The sequence below is a fragment of the Scyliorhinus canicula genome, unplaced genomic scaffold (genome assembly GCF_902713615.1).
Source record: "Scyliorhinus canicula unplaced genomic scaffold, sScyCan1.1, whole genome shotgun sequence".
NCBI lineage: Eukaryota > Metazoa > Chordata > Chondrichthyes > Carcharhiniformes > Scyliorhinidae > Scyliorhinus > Scyliorhinus canicula.
The window spans coordinates 374791-394830 of NW_024055491.1; the positions used below are offsets into that span (position 1 = coordinate 374791).

General features: G+C 45.2%; 1 protein-coding gene and 1 long non-coding RNA gene across 5 annotated transcripts; one reads left to right on the top strand and one right to left on the bottom strand.

Moving 5' to 3' along the window:
* Positions 1–521: 521 nt before the first annotated feature.
* Positions 522–7275, bottom strand: LOC119960198. 2 transcript variants are annotated; one of them, XR_005459332.1, is made up of 4 exons: positions 7175–7275; positions 6563–6620; positions 2687–2777; positions 522–2468 (listed from the first exon to the last, which is right to left on the bottom strand). It is a non-coding gene; the product is annotated as an uncharacterized LOC119960198 (long non-coding RNA). The 2 variants fall into 2 exon arrangements; XR_005459331.1 differs by having other exon boundaries at positions 522–2530.
* A 208-nt stretch (positions 7276–7483) lies between these two features.
* On the top strand, positions 7484–16804 carry LOC119960197 (gastrula zinc finger protein XlCGF8.2DB-like). Of its 3 annotated transcripts, none has more exons than XM_038787982.1 (2): positions 7484–7797; positions 15535–16804. In XM_038787982.1, exon 2 carries the CDS (start codon positions 15645–15647, stop codon positions 16572–16574), a length of 930 nt encoding a protein of 309 aa, XP_038643910.1. In that variant the 5' UTR covers positions 7484–7797; positions 15535–15644; the 3' UTR covers positions 16575–16804. The 3 variants fall into 3 exon arrangements, with proteins under 3 accessions (XP_038643910.1, XP_038643908.1, XP_038643909.1); XM_038787980.1 differs by lacking the exon at positions 7484–7797 and adding an exon at positions 14336–14412; XM_038787981.1 differs by lacking the exon at positions 7484–7797 and adding an exon at positions 14730–14764.
* The last annotated feature ends 3236 nt before the right edge of the window (positions 16805–20040 follow it).

Below are 20040 nucleotides of genomic sequence, written 5' to 3' on the forward strand. Positions count from 1 at the left end.
GCTCATTGAAAGCCCCGATCCAAGCACTGGCCTGGTCCTACACAGCTGGGAACCCAGAAGAAGATAGAGAGAGTCCCACACAATCACTCCATCTTCACTCATCTTCACCCAACACAATATTGACCACTATACAAAATATAACTACAGTTGCAATAATGCAACATCTTCACACAAATTACAAGAATAAAGATTTTTGCCACAAAAATCTATATTCATCAGAGGAGATTCCAACCTCTCGAAAATTAAATATTGCCCTGATCCAAGTATTCAATTCGCCTGTTTTTCCTGGAGCAAAGTTTTGTCATATTACCACCATTTTAAATAAATTACAACCCTGACACAAAAAGTAATTTCAATTGGAATTAATAACCGCACACAAAACTTTCCATCGCGATTAAACTCAAAATGTTATTAAATACAGCAAAACACAAATTCCTACAGCTAAAATCTTGTCACTAAACTCAATGACAGTAAGAGTCTCCCACAAAAACAGAAAAAAAACAATCATGGCCTTAAATCAATACATTAACCAAGAGGTTTTTATCCCAGCGATATCAAACAAATTCTTCCAAGTACAATCAGACAACATTCATTGGACAGATGAAACAGCCACTGCTATACTAAATAATTGGATGACTCATTCAAACCGTAACAAAAAAATCCTTGGAAAAAAAAACATTTAAACTCGACAATACAATAGTTCACATATCAAACACATTCAAACTCACCACCATACAAGAAAAAATTTAAATAAAAGTTTAACCTTTGTCCCAGTACAAAAGCCAGATAATACACAGATCCAAATAGACCTTGAAAAATTTTACAGAAGAATTAAAATTCTGAGCTGCTTTGAATACTCAACATCAGATGATAAACAACCATTCCTACCCCAATCGGATTGGAACCCACCGGAACAGAAAATAGACCCGAAAATACAACATTTCTTCCAAAAAATTGAATTAGACACGACTGAGATCAAACAAGTAAGAGATAAACAAAACCTAACAAGAACAGAGAGACAAGCAATCACGCAGCTAAAATCAAACTCACATTTCATTATAAAACCAGCAAAGGGAATAATATTGTTATTATGGATTGGCAACAATACCTTTTTGAAGCTTATCGGCTACTCAACAATACTGAATATTATACTAAATTACCAGCCCAATATACCACCAAACATACCAGCAGATCACAGACTTGTTAGTACAATTATACAATTTACACTATATTACTGAGAAACAAATGGACTATTTTAAACAATTTCAACCTTTACCATGAATATTTTACCTCCTCCCAAAAATACATAAAAATCCGGAAATATGGACATCACCCATCTATTAAAATTAAAGTCATTACACACAAACACAACAGATTTTTTGGACACCACTGTATATGAAGACAGAAAGGCAAATGGCGAATACAAATTAGCTGCTAAAGTTTTCTTTAAACCTACAGACATTCATGCACTTTTACACACTAACAGCCATCACCCAAAACACATTTTTAGGGACTTCATTAAATCGCAATTGACAAGGTTCCACTGCATTTGCTCAGAAAACTCAGATTTTGAGACTGCAGTACATAATTTATTTACAGCTTTACAGCATAGAGGATACACAAAAAGATTTCTCAGATATATTAAATCAAACGTGTAAATGAAAATGGAAAAGAAGATGTAGTTTGGAACAAAATAAACAGAATAAAAGCATACAAAAATATAGAGTAAAAGAAACTTATAGAAAATAGATAAAGAAACATACAAGAGGGAATATCAGAGCGCTTTTTTAAAAAAAAGCTTGAAGCTAGCAAGCAGAGAAGAGGTCAAACGTTTGAGAAAAACAACAGGCATAAGAAAGGATCATTAAGAAAACCATGAGTGTTTGAGACAGACAGGATATCGCTGTTGGTTGTTTTGGGAAGTGTAACGATTTCTGAAATAAATAGCAGCGTTGAGAATAAAGGGACCCAGTGGCGAAGGAGGCATGGCAAGTTTAAGGTGCTACAAGATTCTGAGGCCAGCACGTGCAGGAACGGATGTGTTAGAAAGCTGCTAGTATTTTAAGTGGACAGGATATTGCTGTAAATTAGTTTCTGAGAAAGAGGGAACAAATGGGGTTTTGCAAATGTGGCAATCTTGAACAGGACGGGTATATTTTGGGAAAAAGGAGACGAGTGGTTTTAAAATGTATCACAGCCTCCATCCAGGTGCAGGACAGCGAGGTTTAATTGAAATGTGACATATCTATAAGGGAAATTATGAGACAATGCTGTGTGGTTGAAATGTGCTGGAGAGGCAAATTCAAGAGTATAACGCCTCGAATCACCAGTGGCAAAATCAGAACTCAGAGAACTGACAACCTTAGAGCATTCGGTTCGAGTTTATTCTCAGATCCGATTCGAGTCATCACATCGGTCCATGGGGAACAGAAGAAGCTGGAAAGCCGAAGAATAAGAACAGCCACCAGCTATCAGGACAGAAGAAGAATCGTTAAAGAGAGCTCTTGGAGTCTGATCAGCTAAAAGAGATCTTTAAATACAAAGATTGTTAGGATTTTGTAAAGCCAAATAAAAACAGTTTTATTTTAACTCTAAACCTGAAACAGTGGTTTATTTTAAACCTAAACCTGAAACCGTGGTTTATTTTAAATCGGAACTGAAATAGCTTTTTACCCAAAAGACTCACCAAGACATTCTCAACAGCTCCACACCCTTAAGGGACATTGAGTGGTAAGTGAGTTAAAATTCTTCCTTGTAGGTTTGGCATCCTATAATAACTTGAAAAAGAGTTTGAAATAGGTTAGTTCCCACCTGGTATCAGCAAGGGAGTCTAAGAGATAGAAGACCTGAGAGTGGCCAACTAGTTAAGAAGTTATAGGATATAGTAATTCAGAAAAGATTAATATATTTTTCTTAGCGAAAGTTGAGCACAAGAATACAGGTTCCAGCACCGAACCCCGATGCACATCACTAGTCACCAGCTGCCATCCTGAAGAAGACCCCTTTATCCCCACTCTCTGCCTTCTGCCAGTCAGCCAATCCTCGATCCATGCCAGGATCTTAGACTTAACAGCATGGGCTCTTAATTTATCTAAGTCTCCTATGCGGCACCTTGTCAAAGACCTTCTGGAAACCCAAATGGATCACATCCACTGGCTCTCCTTTGTCTAACTTCCCTTATACCTCCTGAAGGAATTCTAACAGATTTGGCAGGCATGACCTCCCCTTGACGAAGCCATGCTGACTCAGTTTTATTTTGCCATGCACTTCCAAGAACTCCGTAATCTTATCCTTAATAATGGACTCTAAACTCTTATCAACAACCAAAGTCAGACTAATCGGTCTATAATTTCCCATCTTCTACCTCCTTCCCTTCTTAAACTGGAGTGTTACATTAGCCATTTCCCTGTTCTCTGGGGCCCCTTGACTCCAGTGATCCCTGAAGCATCACCACCTATGGCTCCACAACCTCTGCAGTTATCTCCTTCGGTACCCTGGGGTGTGGTCCATCCGGTCTGGGCGATTTATCCACCTTCAGGCCTTTCAGCTTCCCCAGCACCTTCTCCTTAGTGATGGTGACTACATTAACCTCTGCCCCCGACTTTCTTTCCTCCACTCCCAGTTTTCTCTTTCCCTCTCCTCTGTTGGATCGCCCTCCTTGCCTCTAGATTTGGAGCATCTTGTGAAGGCACTGCTGGAAGCACTGCTCCAGTGCTTTTGAGATGCCTGCTCCAGGTTTTTCAAGTTTCTGAAGCCTTTAGCAGGTAGAAAGAGTGCGGGATAGCCAACAGCTCATGGAAAGCAATGGCATGCACGGTTTCACAAGCGCTGCCAACACAATTGATGGCCTAAGCAGTCAATGACCCACCCCACTGAGAGCAAAGTGTGGAGGGGAACTCATCAAGGACAGAGGGTCAATCAAAGCTCACTGGAGGGAACATTCTGAAGAACCCCTCGACTGAGACTCTGTCTCTGGCTTTAACGTCCTCAAGTCCATTCCCCAGTATCCTGTCCGGCTTAGTCCCCATGGTACATCTGGAGCAGAGTGAAAAAGCCATTCGACAGCTCAAAAACAACACGGCCTCTGGAGCAGAATGAATCCCTGCTGAAATTCTGAAGCATGGCGGGGTTACACTCCTGGCATAGCTACACAATCTCATATTCCTCAGAACATAGAACAGTACAGCACAGAACAGGCCCTTCAGCCCTCAATGTTGTGCCGAGCAATGATCACCCTACTCAAATCCACAAATCTACCCTATACCCGTAACCCAACAACCCCCCCCCCCCCCCTTAACCTTACTTTTTAGGACACTACGGGCAATTTAGCATGGCCAATCCACCTAACCCGCACATCTTTGGACTGTGGGAGGAAACCGGAGCACCCGGAGGAAACCCACGCACACACGGGGAGGACGTGCAGACTCCGCACAGACAGTGACCCAGCCGGGAATCGAACCTGGGACCCTGGAGCTGTGAAGCAATTGTGCTAACCACTATGCTACCGTGCTGCCCATCTGGGAAGATTGATGCATGCCGGGGGATCTCAGAGACACTGTGACTATATTGAAGTCAGTCAAGTCAGATTGCGGTAATTACACAAGGGGACTCCCTGCTGTCTGCCACAGAGACGATCATTGCCAGGATCCTCCTCAATGATCTCTTAGTGGCAAAGAGTCACAGTCAGGGTTTCTCCCTTCGCGAGGCATCAAAGACATTCTACACTACGTGCCAAACTCAAACAAAATGCAAGGAACAGCACCAATCACAGTCTTTTCTTTTTTTTAAATAAATTGCGAGTACCCAATTATTCTTTTTTCCAATTGAGGGTCAATGTAGTGTGGCCAATCCACCTAACCTGCACATCTTTGGGTTGTGGGGGTGAAACGCACGCAGACACGGGGAGAATGTGCAAACTCCATACAGACAGTGACTCAAGGCCAGGATTCGAACCCGGGTCCTCAGTGCCGCAGTCCCAGTGCTAACCACTGCGCCACATGCCACCCCTCACAGGTCTTTTCTGACTTAACAAAAACACTTCACACTGTCAGTGATCTTATATTCAGCATGTTCCTCAAATTTGGCTGTCCTCAGAACTTGGCCACAATCCTCCACCTGCACAACGATGACACACAAGCCATGATCCTCATCAATGGAAACACCCCAGACCCTATCTCAGTGAAGACTGGGATCAGACAAGGCTGTGTCACTGCACCAACCCTCTTCCCTTTCACGGTAGCACAGTGGTCAGCACTGTTGCTTCACAGCACCAGGGACCTGGAGTTCGATTCCCACTCGGGTCACTGTCTGTGCGGAGTCTGTACATTCTCCCCAGGTCTGTGTGGGGCTCCCACAAGTCCCTAAAGATGTGAGGTGAATTGTTAGGTGAATTGGACATTCTGAATTTCGCTCAATTTAGAGGCGCTCGGAGTGTGGCAACTCAGGAATTTTCACAGTAACTTTATTGCATTGCAACATAGAAGATACATAGAAGATAGCAGCAGGAGGAGGCCTTTTGGCCCTTGGAGCCTGCAAGGCTACTTAATGTTAGTCTACTTGTGACACTGACTCACCTCCAGCAAATTACCCACGGATGTGGAGATAATCGACAGGACAGGAAACCGACACCACCTTCAAAACAAAACCAGATTCAGTTCAACCTCAGACATCAAGCTCCAGTCTGTTAAATCCATCCATCTGCCTTGATTCTATAATCTCATTTTCCTCATCTGGGAAGAATGATGCATGCCGGGGATCTCAGAGACACTGTGACTATATTCAAGAAGAGACAAGTCAGATTGTGGTAATTACACAGGCGACTCCCTGCTGTCTGCCACAGAGACGATCATTGCCAGGATCCTCCTCAATGATCTCCTCTTAGTGGCCAAAGAGCTCCTTCCAGAGTCACATTTAGGTTTTCTCCCTCCATGAGACACCAAAGACATGATCTACACTACGTGACAAACCAAAGCAAAATACAAGGAACATCACGAATCACAGGTCTTTTCTGACCTCACAAAAACACTTCACTGTCAAACTGATGTTTAATTCAAATTTGGCCGTCCTCAGAACTTGGCCACCATCCTCCGCCTACACGACGATGACACACAAGCCATGTTCCTCATCAATGGAAACACCCTAGACACTATCTCAGTGAAGACTGGGATCAGCCACGCCTGTGTCACTATACCAGCCCTCTTCCCCTTCATGGTAGCACAGTGGTTAGCACTGGTGCTTCACAGCACCAGGGACCTGGGTTTGATTCCCACTTGGGTCACTGTGCGGAGTCTGCACATTCTCCCAGTGTCTGCGTGGGTCTCCCAAAAGTTCCGAACGACGCACGGAGAATTGTTAGGTGAATTGGACATTCTGAATATTCCCTCAATTTACCCAAACAGGTGCCGGAGTGTGGCAACTAGGGGATTTTCACAGTAACTTCATTGCAATGATACACAGAAGATACATAGAGGATAGCAGCAGGAAGAGGCCTATTGGCCCTTCAAGCCTGCAAGGTTACTTAATGTATGCCTACTTGTGACACTAATAAAGATTATTATCTTACCTCCAGCAAATTACCCACAGGTGTGGAGATATTCGACAGAACAGGAAACCAACACCACCTTCAAAACAAAACCAGAATCAGTTCAACCTCAGACATTAAACTCCAGTTTGCAGATGTCTGATCTGCTTGTTCAATCCATCCATCTCCCTTGATTCTATAACCATTAATACTCTTGTCTCACAAACTTCTATCAAACTCAGTTTTTTATAGTTTCTAATGACAGAATATGAATAGAATTGCAGATTTCACTATATTTTCTTAAAAGTGATTTCTGACATTGCTCCTTAACAGCCCAGTCTCAGCTAAACAAATAAATATAACTGATTTGGTCATTTAAATGGTGACAATTATTTTACTCTGAACTGGTAATGCAACACAATTTCAAAACCATAATAATAATTTGAGTAAAGTGAAGTGAAAACAGAAAGTTGTGGAAATGTGAAGTGAAAACAGAAAGTTGTGCAAATCCTCAGCAGGTTTGGTAGCTTCTGTGAAGAGCGAGAAAGAGAGTTAACATTTCCAATGCAATCTGATTCATCTTCAGAACTGAGAGTTTGCAGCACTGTGATTCCATTTGACAGACATACTGAATGTGAACTTTGTGGTTCTTACAGATATCTGGCTGTAAATCTGATTTCAGACCTTCCTCTGAACACTTTGCAACCTCAGCTCATTGTTCTTCACTAAAGACCCGGATAGAAAATCCCGCCACAAGATGGCGACGGCCGCCAGGTGACCCAAAAACCCGTCAGGAGGAAGCTCCGCCCACCCCCTCTAACTATACAAACATGGCTGCCTCAACGCTCCGCGCCAGGAACAAAAGACTCGAACTCCATTCCCAAGATGGCGGTGGTCGCCGGGTGACCCGGGAGCGGTTACCGGAGCGGAAACCCCGCCTACTTTCTCTTCCCATACCAAAATGGCCGTTCCATCACTCTGCTCCACAAAAGACCCGAGTTCCATTCCCAAGATGGTGGCTGTCACCGGTTGCCCCGGGGCCTGTCACCCGGCAGGAAGATCCGCCCACTCTCTCATCCCTAACCAAGATGGCCGCCGCAGCGCTCCGCTCCAAGGACAAAAGACGCGACTTCCTTTCCCAAGAGGGCGTCCGGTTGCCGTAGAAAATCAACACCCGAACTACCGTCTTCCTATTGGTCGGCACTTGCCGTCAATCACTCCCCAGCCATTGTGAGCTGGAGCATGCGCAGTGCAGGTATGAAGCTGGACTCAGGCGGGTGAGTGGAGGCCCCAAACAAGACCCATTGGTTTTATTGTCAGTCTGCAGACAGGAGCTGGAGAACTGAACCCAGGCAGAGGAGAGGGAGGGAGAAAACTGGGAGTGGAGGAAAGAAATGGTGCACATGGGTTTGGATTTCAGCCCAGGGAGGAGGGAGAGTGTGTGGGACGGGGATTTACAGCTTTGGGGGAACAAGAGAGGAAAAAATGTTCCAGAGAAACTAGAATTGTCTGTTCAGAATTTATATCCTGGACTGATGGTGATGGCTTTTATAAACTCCTTTTACAGGGGGTTAGAAGCGGAAGATTGGCTGACAGAAAACTCAAACCAAACATCAAGATCTGACAGAGTCACTCAATTCTTTCGAACCTGAATATCACAGTCTTTGAATGTGGAAGGAGTAATGTTTGTCTGTTCAGTTTGTGGGAAAAGATTTTAAACATCAGTGTGATTGGAAAAGCACAGAGACGCACATACATAGTAAGTGTTCCATGAACTGACCGTGGAAAGAGCTTTCACCAGTTACATAGTCAGCAAAACCATCACACCATTCACAGTGGGGCGAAACCGTCCATGTGTTGTGTGTCTGGACAAGAGTTCAACTTGTCATTCAACCTGGAGAGACACAAGGACACCGGCACCATGGAGAAACCGTGGCAATGTGGGGACTGTTGGAAGGGATTCAGTTACCCTTCTGAACTGGAAATGCATCGGCGCAGTCACACTGGGGAGAGGCCATTCACCTGCTCCACCTGTGGGAAGGGATTCACTCGGTCATCCAGTCTGCTGACACACCAGTATGTTCACACAGAACAGACACCTTTCAAATGTTCTGAATGTGAGAAGAGATTTAAAAGCAAAAAGTATCTGTTGAGACACCAACACATTCACAGTGAGGAGAAGCCATTCCTCTGCTCCTTGTGTGGAAAGGGATTCACTGCTGCATCTAACTTGCAGAAACACCAGCGAGTTCACACTGATAAAAGACCTTTTAAATGTCCAGACTGTGGAAAGTGCTTTAAAACTTCCGGGGAAGTGACCTGTCATCAACGTGTTCACACTGACGAGAGACCATTCAGGTGTTCTCACTGCGGGACTGGCTTCAGGCGATCATCTGAACTTACTGTACATCAGCGAATTCACACTGGGGAGAGACCGTTCACCTGCTCTGTGTGTGGGAAGGGATTCATTCAGTCATATCACCTACTGAAACACCAACAAATTCACTCTGACCTAAAATCTTTTAAATGTTTTGATTGTGAGCAGAGCTTTAAAAGCAGCAATGGTCTAGTAATGCATCAGCGAATTCACACTGGGGAGAGACCATTCAGCTGCTCTGTGTGTGGGAAGGGCTTCACTCAGTCATACAACCTGCTGAAACACCAACGAATTTACTGTGATATAAAACCTTTACAATGTTTTGCCTGTGAGCAGAGCTTTAAATGCAGCAATGGGCTGATGATACACCAGCGAGTTCACGCTGGAGAGAGAACGTTCACCTGCCCCAAGTGTGGGAATGGATTCACTGACTGAATCACCAGCGACTTGATGAGTGTCTGCAGGGATTGGATTCGGATGTTTTTCCTGCTGTCAATCAGATACAGGACTGAATGTGTGGGTTAACCCTGAGGTGTGTAAGAAACGTGCCGCAGTCGCTCTCTTCCATGGTTCAGAGCTCCTAGATACAGACAGAAGGCTCCTTTACAACTGTGTTTAGAGGCAACAAGATTAATGATGAATGCTGGAAACTTCAGATTTTAGTCCGGGAGTCAGAGTTTACCCAAAAAGGGGGTCCATGTCTTGATAATTTTGAAGAGTTTATGAAAAACAACAGGTTAGATGCGGTACACCAGCTAAATCGGCAGAAAATACATGTGACCCATAACAGTTGTAAGGCTCCTTCCTGTTTATTGCCTTATTTTCACTATCTTTTATTTTGCCGTTATTATTTTTGATCCACGGATGATTAATGGACATGTCTTTAAATCAAGCAGGATTAATGGACATGTATCTTTACGTCAAGCAGGATTAATGGACACGTATCTTTACGTCAAGCAGGATTAATGGACAAGTGTCTTTAAGTTAAGCGGTAGGATTCAGAAGTTACTGGAGAGAATACTAGTTCCTGCTGGTTTGAATGCTGATCTCCTGGGCTGGAAGTGTCAGCCTCCTCGGAATGGATTACTGATCCCGGATCAGGAGGATGGTGATCTCCGGGGCTGGAAGTGACAGTCTCCTCAGAATGGATTACTGATCCCGGATCAGGGGGATGGTGATCTCCGGGGCTGGAAGTGACAGTCTCCTCGGAATGGATTACTGATCCCGGATCAGGGGGATGGTGATCTCCGGGGCTGGAAGTGACAGTCTCCTCGGAATGGATTACTGATCCCGGATCAGGGGGATGGTGATATCCGGGGCTGGAAGTGACAGTCTCCTCGGAATGGATTACTGATCCCGGATCAGGGGGATGGTGATCTCCGGGGCTGGAGGTGACAGTCTCCTCGGAATGGATTACTGATCCCAGATCAGGATGGTGGTGATATCCGGGGCTGGAAGTGACTATCTCCTTGGAATAATTTACTGATCCCGGGTCAGGCGGCTGCAGATTTCCATGGTTGGGGGTTCTGATCATTTATTTAACTATCTATTTATCACTGAGTGTCTTTAAGACAGAGATAGATAGGTTTTTGTTAATAAAGGGATCAGGGGTTATGGGGAGAAGACAGGAGAATAGGAATGAGAAAAATATAAGCCATGACTGAATGGCGGAGCAAACCTGATGGGCTGAATGGCCAAATTCAGTGTTCTTCAAACATTTTTTCCGGGACCCATTTTTACCAACCGGCCAACCTTCAGGACCCAACCCAGCCGACCTTCGCGACCCGCGCTGGCCGACCTGCGCGACCCACCATTTTCTCTTACCTTGTTTGCTGCTGACAAAAATGGAGGAAATGGTTTTGGGTCCCTTTGGCCCTCGTACACGTTCCTCCAATGGAACCTGTTGGATGAAGGTGAAGCCTTCTGGTGTTGGAAAGAATGGAGTCTCCATCTGTCCAAAGTTTTGAATTTTTTTCCTGTAAAGTTTTATCAAATAAAACTGCTTCAAGAAGACCACCATCATACCGGTACCAAAGAAGAACCAGGCAACATGCCTCAATGACTACCCTCCGGTGGCCCTGACTTCAGTCGTAATGAAGTGCTTCGAGAGGCTGATCATGAAGCGCATCACCTCCATACTTCCAGAACGCCTTGATCCACTGCAATTCGCGTATCGCCGCAACCGGTCCACATCAGATGGCATTTCCCTGGCCCTACACTCATCCCTAGAGCATCTCAACAACAAGGACTCCTACATCAGACTCCTATTTATTGACGACAACTCCGCCTTCAACACCATAATCCCAGCCAAGCTCATATCAAAGCTCCAAAACCTGTGACTTGGCTCTCCACTCTGCAACTGGATCCTCGATTTTTCTGACCAACAGACCACAGTCAGTAAGAATGAACAACAACACCTCGTCCACAATAGTCCTCAATACTGGTGCCCCGCAAGGCTGCGTATTTAGCCCCCGACTCTACTCCCTGTACACACACGACTGCGTGGCAAAACTTGGTTCCAACTCTATCTACAAGTTTGCTGACGTTACGACCATAGTGGGCCGGATCTCGAATAACGACGAGTCAGAATACAGGAGGGAGATAGAGAACATAGTGGAGTGGTGTAACGGCAATAGACTGTCCATCAATGCCAGCAGTACTAAAGAGGTGGTAATTGACTTCAGGAAGCAAAGTACTATACACACCCATGTCAGTATCAACGGGGCTGAGGTGGAGATGGTTAGCAGTTTCAAATTCCAAGGGGTGCACATCTCCAAAAATCTGTCCTGGTCCACTCACGCAACGCTACCACCAAGAAAGCACAACAGCGCCTATACTTCCTCAGGAAACTAAGGAAATTCAGCATGTCCACATTAACCCTTGCCAACTTTTACAGATGCATCATAGAAAGCATCCTATCTGGCTGCATCACAGCCTGGTATGGCAACTGCTCAGCCCAGGACTGCAAGGAACTTCAGAGAGTCGTGAATACCGCCCAGTCCATCACACAAACCCACCTCCCATCCATTGACTCCATCTACACCTCCCGCTGCCTGGGGAAAGCGGGCAGCATAATCAAAGATCCCTCCCACCCGGCTTACTCACTCTTCTAACTTCTTCCATTGGGCCGGAAATACAGAAGTCTGAGAACACGCATGAACAGACTCAAAAACAGCTTCTTCCCCACTATCACCAGACTCCTAAATGACCATCTTATGTACTGACCTTATTAACACTACACCCTGTATGCTTCATCCAATGCCGGTGCTTATGTAGTTACATTGTATATCTTGTGTTGCCCTATTATGTATTTTCTTTTATTCCCTTTTCTTCCCATGTACTTAATGATCTGTTGAGCTGCTCGTAGAAAAATACTTTCACTGTACCTCGGTACACGTGACAATAAACAAACCCAAATCCAAACCCCCCCCGAATTTGTAAAAAAAAAATGAATAAATTAAAAAAAAATTAAATGAATAAAATAAATGAATAAAAACCACTTCAGAACTTGTAACTGTTCAGAACTGTTTTTTAAAAAAACATGTTCGTGGCCGCTTGCTGCCGCCGTTATGAAAAGCCGACTGCTGCGTGGGGATTTGCGCGATCAGGAGCGCCGCGGACAACGGCTCCAGACACCCGACCTTGACCCACCAGTGGGTCGCGTCCCCGACTTTGAAGAACACTGACCTAATTCTGCTCCTATATCTTATGGTAATTTTGTGGCTCTTGCTGGCTAGTATCTGTGTTCAACCTTTACTCAGCTGTAGGTTTACATATGGGTCCTCAGATCCTCCTCACCCTCTCACATTTATCTTGTTTCAGGTTCTGTGCTCGAGACAAGTCCTTGGCAGAGAAAGCAGGACTGTCCTGTGTTTGTCAACCCAGGAAGCTTTCTTCACAAGAGAGAGGGAACTATTCCGAACAGAGGCAATACATTTAAGATTTTATACGGTTCTTGGACAAGGACGTGTTACAGATCTTCCAACCTGGAGAAGGGAATATCCTTACTAACTTCTCACAACTGATTTCTGACTAACCCAGCTATTTCTAAGCTGTGAGCTTGTTTTCCTAATTTCTTGATTATAAACTGTAGATAACAAACTAAAGCCAGCAGAATGATCACAATCAGCAACACAAACCCTTGAGCTGTCATCACAAATACAAGTCAAACATTTCCAGTAAAATGTGATAACCATCTACTCAGATTCATCCTCCCCACCTGCAGGTCATCCCTCACAATTCTAAATTATTGACATGCCGCAAATACAACATAAAATATGTTGTAAATATCTCAGCAGGGATAGATAATTGAATCCTTTACCACAGTCCTCACATTTCCACAGTTTCTCCAGAGAGCCAGAGATAGTTACAGCAATGTCCATACACAGAACACATTTAATATTTTTCCACACTGTCACTGGTGCACTGAGAAACCATCGACGCATTCACACTGGGGAGAAGCCGTTCATTTGCTCAGTGTGTGGGAAGGGGTTTACTCAATTAGCAGGCCTCGCATTGGCTGTGTACGTGGTGAAAACTATTTCAACAGTCAGTTTACTGAAACATTCTCATTCTGGTGTGTGTGTCTCTTGGTGTTTTTCCAGTCACACGAGTTTGAAAGCTTTTCCCAGACAGAAAGGCAATAAATGTATTTTTCTAGATTCAGAGGTCCGTGATATTCAGATTCTGATTAATTGAGTTCCTGTGTCAGATCTTGATGTGATGTATTGGTTTGAGTTTCCCATCTGCAAATCCTTCCCAGTAAATATCCTGTAAAAGGAGTTTACAAGAGTACCCAGTGTCAGTCCAGGATAGAAATTTTGAACAGACAATTCCAGTTTCTCTTGAACATTTTCCCCTCTCGTTCCCCCAGAACTGTGAATCCCCGTCCCACACACTCTCCCTCTTCATTGGGCTGAAATCCAAAAATGCTTTGGCGAATTGTTTCCGGATCCTTTTAACGATCTGGAGATAAATTCACTCATGATTTGTCACAGACATGAATCTGAATCACCCTGACTGAGCAGACACAGTAACAGACGTTAACCTTGTGTCCAGAACTGACTCTGGAGATTTTCTCAGTGACCCTCAGTCACCATCATTGAGATTAACTTTAAATTCCAGATTTTATTAATTGAATGGATTGTAGCCGATGTCCCCAGAACATTTTCCTGTCTCTCTGGGTGACTAATGCAGTGACATTGTCACTGGGTCAGTGTCTCCCCCCTGGTCTCTATGAGGTTGTTTGTGGAGAAAAGCCGGAAGTGACGGAAAGTCACTGACTTCTCACTTGGTCTCTCACAATGTCCAGGGAATGATTGACGGCATCTCCGGGCCAATAGGGAAAGTGGAGGCGGGACTCGTGGACCGAGCGGGAGTGACTGGTCCGCCAACCAATCCGAGTGAGCGAGGGCCGGGCTGGGCTCGGTCGTGTGAGGCATGCGCAGTTAGAGGCATGCGCAGTGATTAATGGCGGCGCAGAGACGGTTCTTTCTCGGTTCGATAATCCGCAGAGGTGGGTATGGCGGAACCGGGGGGAGCTATAGATCAGGGGTGGTAGGAGAAGGTTTGTAAACATGTTATATGAACCACAAACCCATAAAAAACAACCTACCGATATCCGGGATGGTCCCCCCGCCCTTTGCACAGAGCAGGCCGCAGCTTTCCTCAAATGCAAACCTGGGTTAATGTCCGCCATCTTTGTCGGGGGCACTGGTAGCAGGGTGGAGCATGCGCAATGCGGAATCGCCATCTTTGTTAGGGGCAATCGTTTTTTAAATTACCCAGTAACAGAACAAATTGACCATTAAACTGCTTCATTTTTCCACCTCCAATTTCTTATCCATGACGCCGAACAACGATATCAGGTCAATGAGAATCATTTGTATTCATATTGTGTCTTTAACAGAAAAAATCTGTCTATAAAATCAAAAGGAAAAGATGATGGTTTCTCCAGCAGATAAACTGAGACTAAAGTGGAGCCGGGCTCTGTAACTGAGGGGGAAATAGGTGGTCTTGGAAATGATGTGGATATGTGGTCAAAAGCTGTCCTACAGCCTCAGACAGTTAACAAGTAGAGGGATGGAGTTAGTGGTTCGAGAGTGAAGTTTGTGGTGGTGACTGGAGAGAATGGCTTCAGCCTTCCCAATGTTTAAAGCCAGAAATTTCTGCTTCTGCAGCACTTGATGTCAGACAAGCCAGGACAGTGTGTGTAAATTGGAGATGAACGAGGAGGTGATGATCTTCACTTGCACCTACTGTCCGAGTCCATCCAAGCAGCGAAGGTTGATGGGTTAAAAAATTCTGTCAGAGTTCTGGTCAAGCTGTAGATGTAGAAAATCCCTCTTTCACCCTCTGTTTCTTGCACCCCTCTCTCTCTCTCTCTCTGTCTCCCTCTCATCCCCTCTCATCGATGCTAGATTATGTGTAATCCCAGATTGGGTGCTAGGATCCATTCCGTAAATAACAGTAGTAAACCAGCCTGATTTTTATGACAATCCAGTAATTTTCACAGTCACTTTCCTCGTGCCGACCTCACAAATTACCAGATTCATTCAGCAGAATTTTACAGCTTGCCTTTGTGTTTCTGTGGGCTCTCTCTCACTTCCTTTTTTCATTTTTGAAATCTATATCACAGAATATTAGAAAGGGGAGGATTTGCAGTCGGGAAACTGAAACTAAAGATCACATCAGGATCTCATGGACGCGCCCAATCTATTGTAACCTGAATATCATCGGATTTTGAAGATGGAAGAAAAAAGCAGCATTCACAGTGAGGAGAAACCGTACACATGTTCTGTGTGTGGACGAGGGTTCAAGCGATCATCTGGTCTGTCAAAACACAAATGTAGTCATGATGGGGAGAAGCCGTGGAAATGTGGGGATTGTGGGAAAGGATTCAGTTACCCATCAGAGCTGGAAATTCATCAGCGTGGTCACACTGGGGAGAGGCCATTCACCTGCTCGGACTGTGGGAGGGGATTTACTAAGTCATCCATCCTGCTGACACACCAGCGCACACACAGTGGGGAGAAGCCATTCACCTGCTCTGACTGTGGGAAGAGATTCACTCAGTCATCCACTCTGCTGAAACATCAGCGAATACACACTGGGGAGAAACCATTCACCTGTTCTGTGTGTGGCATGGGATTCACTCAGTCATCCACCTTGCTGACACACCAGCGAATACACACCAGGGAGAAGCCATTTACCTGCTCTGATTGTGGGAAGAGATTCGCTCACCAATCCACCCTGCTGACGCACCAGCAGGTTCACACTAAACAGAGACCATTCATCTGCTTCGAGTGTGGGAAGGGATTTATTAATTCATCGCACCTGATGATACACCAAAGAGTTCACACTGACGAGAGACCTTTTAAATGTCTGGACTGCGGGAAGTGTTTTAAAACTTCGCAGGAACTGGTCTCCCATCAACAGGTTCACACTGATGAGAAACCGTTCAGGTGCTCTCACTGCGGGACTGGGTTCAGACGATCATCTCACCTCACTGTACACCAGCGCACTCACACAGGAGAGACACCGTACGCCTGCTCCAAGTGTGGAAAGAGGTTCACTCAGTCATCCGCTCTGCTAAGGCATCAGCGAATTCACACGGAGAGAGATCGTTCATCTGCTCTGATTGTGGGAAGAGATTCATTCAATCATCCAACCTACTGACACACCAACAAGTTCACACTGCAGAGAGACAGTTTACCTATTCCTAGTGTGGGAAGGGATTTACTCGTCATCCGCACTGCTGAGACACCAGTGAGTTCACTGGTAACTACAATGATTGGATTTCGTTGTTACTCACATTGAGAATGAGCCCTGTTCATTGAGGTCTGTTTCTGCAGATGTTAATACACTTCAGACCAGTCATAAAGACTAATATTCTGGACAAAAATAAATTATGCCATCTTTATGTTAAACATGCTGCGTCGGGTATTTTTAATATCTGAAGGGTTCTCCTTTTGAACGGCTCTAACCCTCCGATCTCCTCCATCCTCGCCAATAACAAGTGTGAGGAGCTGATGGAGCTTCTTTCTCACTGAGATTGAGACAATCTGATCAGCTGCCTCTGCTGCTTCCTCCCTCTCACAAACCCACTGGACCAAACTGGCTCTGAAGCTCCCCCTTGTCCAAGATCTGAACTCACATCTTTCTCCAGTTTCTCTCCTGTCCCCCATCAAACCCTCCCATTGCTCATCCTGTCCATGAGACCTGCCTCTATCAAACCCTCTCATTGCTCATCCTGTCCATGCGACCTGCCCAAACCCTCTCATTGCCCATCCTGTCCATGAGACCTGCCTCTATCAAACCCTCTCATTGCTCATCCTGTCCATGAGACCTGCCCAAACCCTCTCATTGCCCATCCTGTCCATGAGACCTGCCCAAACCCTCTCATTGCCCATCCTGTCCATGAGACCTGCCCAAACCCTCTCATTGCTCATCCTGTCCATGCGACCTGCCCAAACCCTCTCATTGCCCATCCTGTCCATGAGATCTGCCCAAACCCTCTCATTGCCCATCCTGTCCATGAGATCTGCCCAAACCCTCTCATTGCCCATCCTGTCCATGAGATCTGCCCAAACCCTCTCATTGCCCATCCTGTCCATGCGACCTGCCCAAACCCTCTCATTGCCCATCCTGTCCATGAGATCTGCCCAAACCCTCTCATTGCCCATCCTGTCCATGAGATCTGCCCAAACCCTCTCATTGCCCATCCTGTCCATGAGACCTGCCGCTATCAAACCCTCTCATTGTCCATCCTGTCCATGAGACCTGCCCAAACCCTCTCATTGCTCATCCTGTCCATGAGATCTGCCCAAACCCTCTCATTGCCCATCCTGTCCATGAGACCTGCCTCTATCAAACCCTCTCATTGCCCATCCTGTCCATGAGACCTGCCCAAACCCTCTCATTGCCCATCCTGTCCATGAGATCTGCCCAAACCCTCTCATTGCCCATCCTGCCCATGAGACCTGCCCAAACCCTCTCATTGTCCATCCTGTCTATGAGACCTGCCTCTATCAAACCCTCTCATTGCCCATCCTGTCCATGAGACCTGCCTCTATCAAACCCTCTCATTGCCCATCCTGTCCATGAGACCTGCCCAAACCCTCTCATTGCTCATCCTGACCATGAGACCTGCCCAAACCCTCTCATTGCTCATCCTGACCATGAGACCTACCCAAACCCTCTCATTGCTCATCCTGTCCATGAGACCTGCCCAAACCCTCTCATTGCCCATCCTGTCCATGAGACCTGCCCAAACCCTCCCATTGTCCATCCTGTCCATGAGACCTGCCGCTATCAAACCCTCTCATTGTCCATCCTGCCCATGAGACCTGCCGCTATCAAACCCTCTCATTGCCCATCCTGTCCATGAGACCTGCCCAAACCCTCTCATTGCCCATCCTGTCCATGAGACCTGCCCAAACCTTCTCATTGCTCATCCTGTCCATGAGACCTGCCCAAACCCTCTCATTGCCCATCCTGTCCATGAGACCTGCCGCTATCAAACCCTCTCATTGCTCATCCTGTCCATGAGACCTGCCCAAACCCTCTCATTGCTCATCCTGCCCATGAGACCTGCCGCTATCAAACCCTCTCATTGCTCATCCTGTCCATGAGACCTGCCTCTATCAAACCCTCTCATTGCTCATCCTGTCCATGAGACCTGCCACTATTTCCCTTTGCCCTGATCACCTGACTCCCCACGTTATCTGATATCGTTAATGGTTCTGTCCCTTCCAGCGTTAAATTCACTCGCATCATCCAACCTAAAAACAAAACCCTTGATCCGATCATCCTGGCAACCTACTGCTCCATCTCCAATCTCCCTTTCCTTTCCCAAAGTCCGTGCACTCGGTGTTCCCCAAGGATCTATCCTCGGCCCTTCCTATTTCCCATCTACCCGCTGCCACTGGGTGACATCATCCAAAAGCACCGTGTTAGTTTTCACATGGACACTGACAACACCCAGCTCTACCTCACCCCATCCCTCTCCATTCCGCCACCGTCACTAAATTATCAAACTGCAGCCAGTTTGCGCACAATAAGATTCCGCAAACAGCAATCAGATCAGTGACCCATTAATCCAGTTGTTCGGAAACAAAAAGTAATTTTATGAGATATATATTTGTATTAGAAATAAGGAATTGTATTAGAAATATCAGAAATAAGGTATAATTTTAGGTGGGTTGAATTTCATATTTCTGTGCCTGGAACGAACCTAAAGTTAAACTCATGCTGGAAAAGGGTGTTTGTGTGAATGGGGGTTGGTTAAGTTCCAATTATGTTTCTATTGTGAAAGAGAGAGCTATGGGGTGAAGAATAAATACAGTTGCTTAGCAACTAGAACCCCTGGTAAGGAAAAAAGTTTTCCTTTGTTCTTTAGTTTCAGTTGAAAGCAAAAACAGTTTGATAGGAAGATAGAGATGGAACATCTCTCTCAGCTTTGCTGTCTTTCATTGTCTGAAAGTCACACAATAGAGTAATGGTTAAGAAAGCCAGTGACAGAAATCTCAAGGACAGTTACTTAAGGAAACCAGAGAAATGAAAACGTATTTCCAGGTAGCCTGAAGTTATCGGAACTGTTGAAGAAAATAATAGTCAGCACTTCGAGTTTTTTGCGAAAGGTCCTTTATTTAACACGAAGTTCGTGGGGGGATTAGATAGACCAAAGTCATTCCGAATGTCCCCCCTCTACAGAGGTAAGGTAAGCAATTTATATGTTACAGTAAGGAATATCTCGGACAAAATGCATTCTTTAGATAAGCAGAAGGACAGAAAAAACGAGCAGGCCTTGAGTTCCTCGCCTAAGAAAAATAATAATTGTCTTCTGTCATCAAAACAGTGTGCAGCTGTGTGCTTATTTACATTGTATGGCCTTCTGACTGTTTCATACAGAACCTTTTGACTAAAAAATAAGGCAAAAGATCCATCATGCTTTGCCAAGTGCCTATTTCCATGAAATATAGTCAAGCAGCTGGTTAAAATGATACAGAGTATTCAGGCAGCTAATCTGCCAACTAAAGTCCCTTCTACAGGAACAAAAAGGAACTGGGAGCAGAACAGAAGTCACAGAACTGTAAAGGAACTGGCTACTGCAATGTCAGAAAGACACGTTAAATGGTTCTAA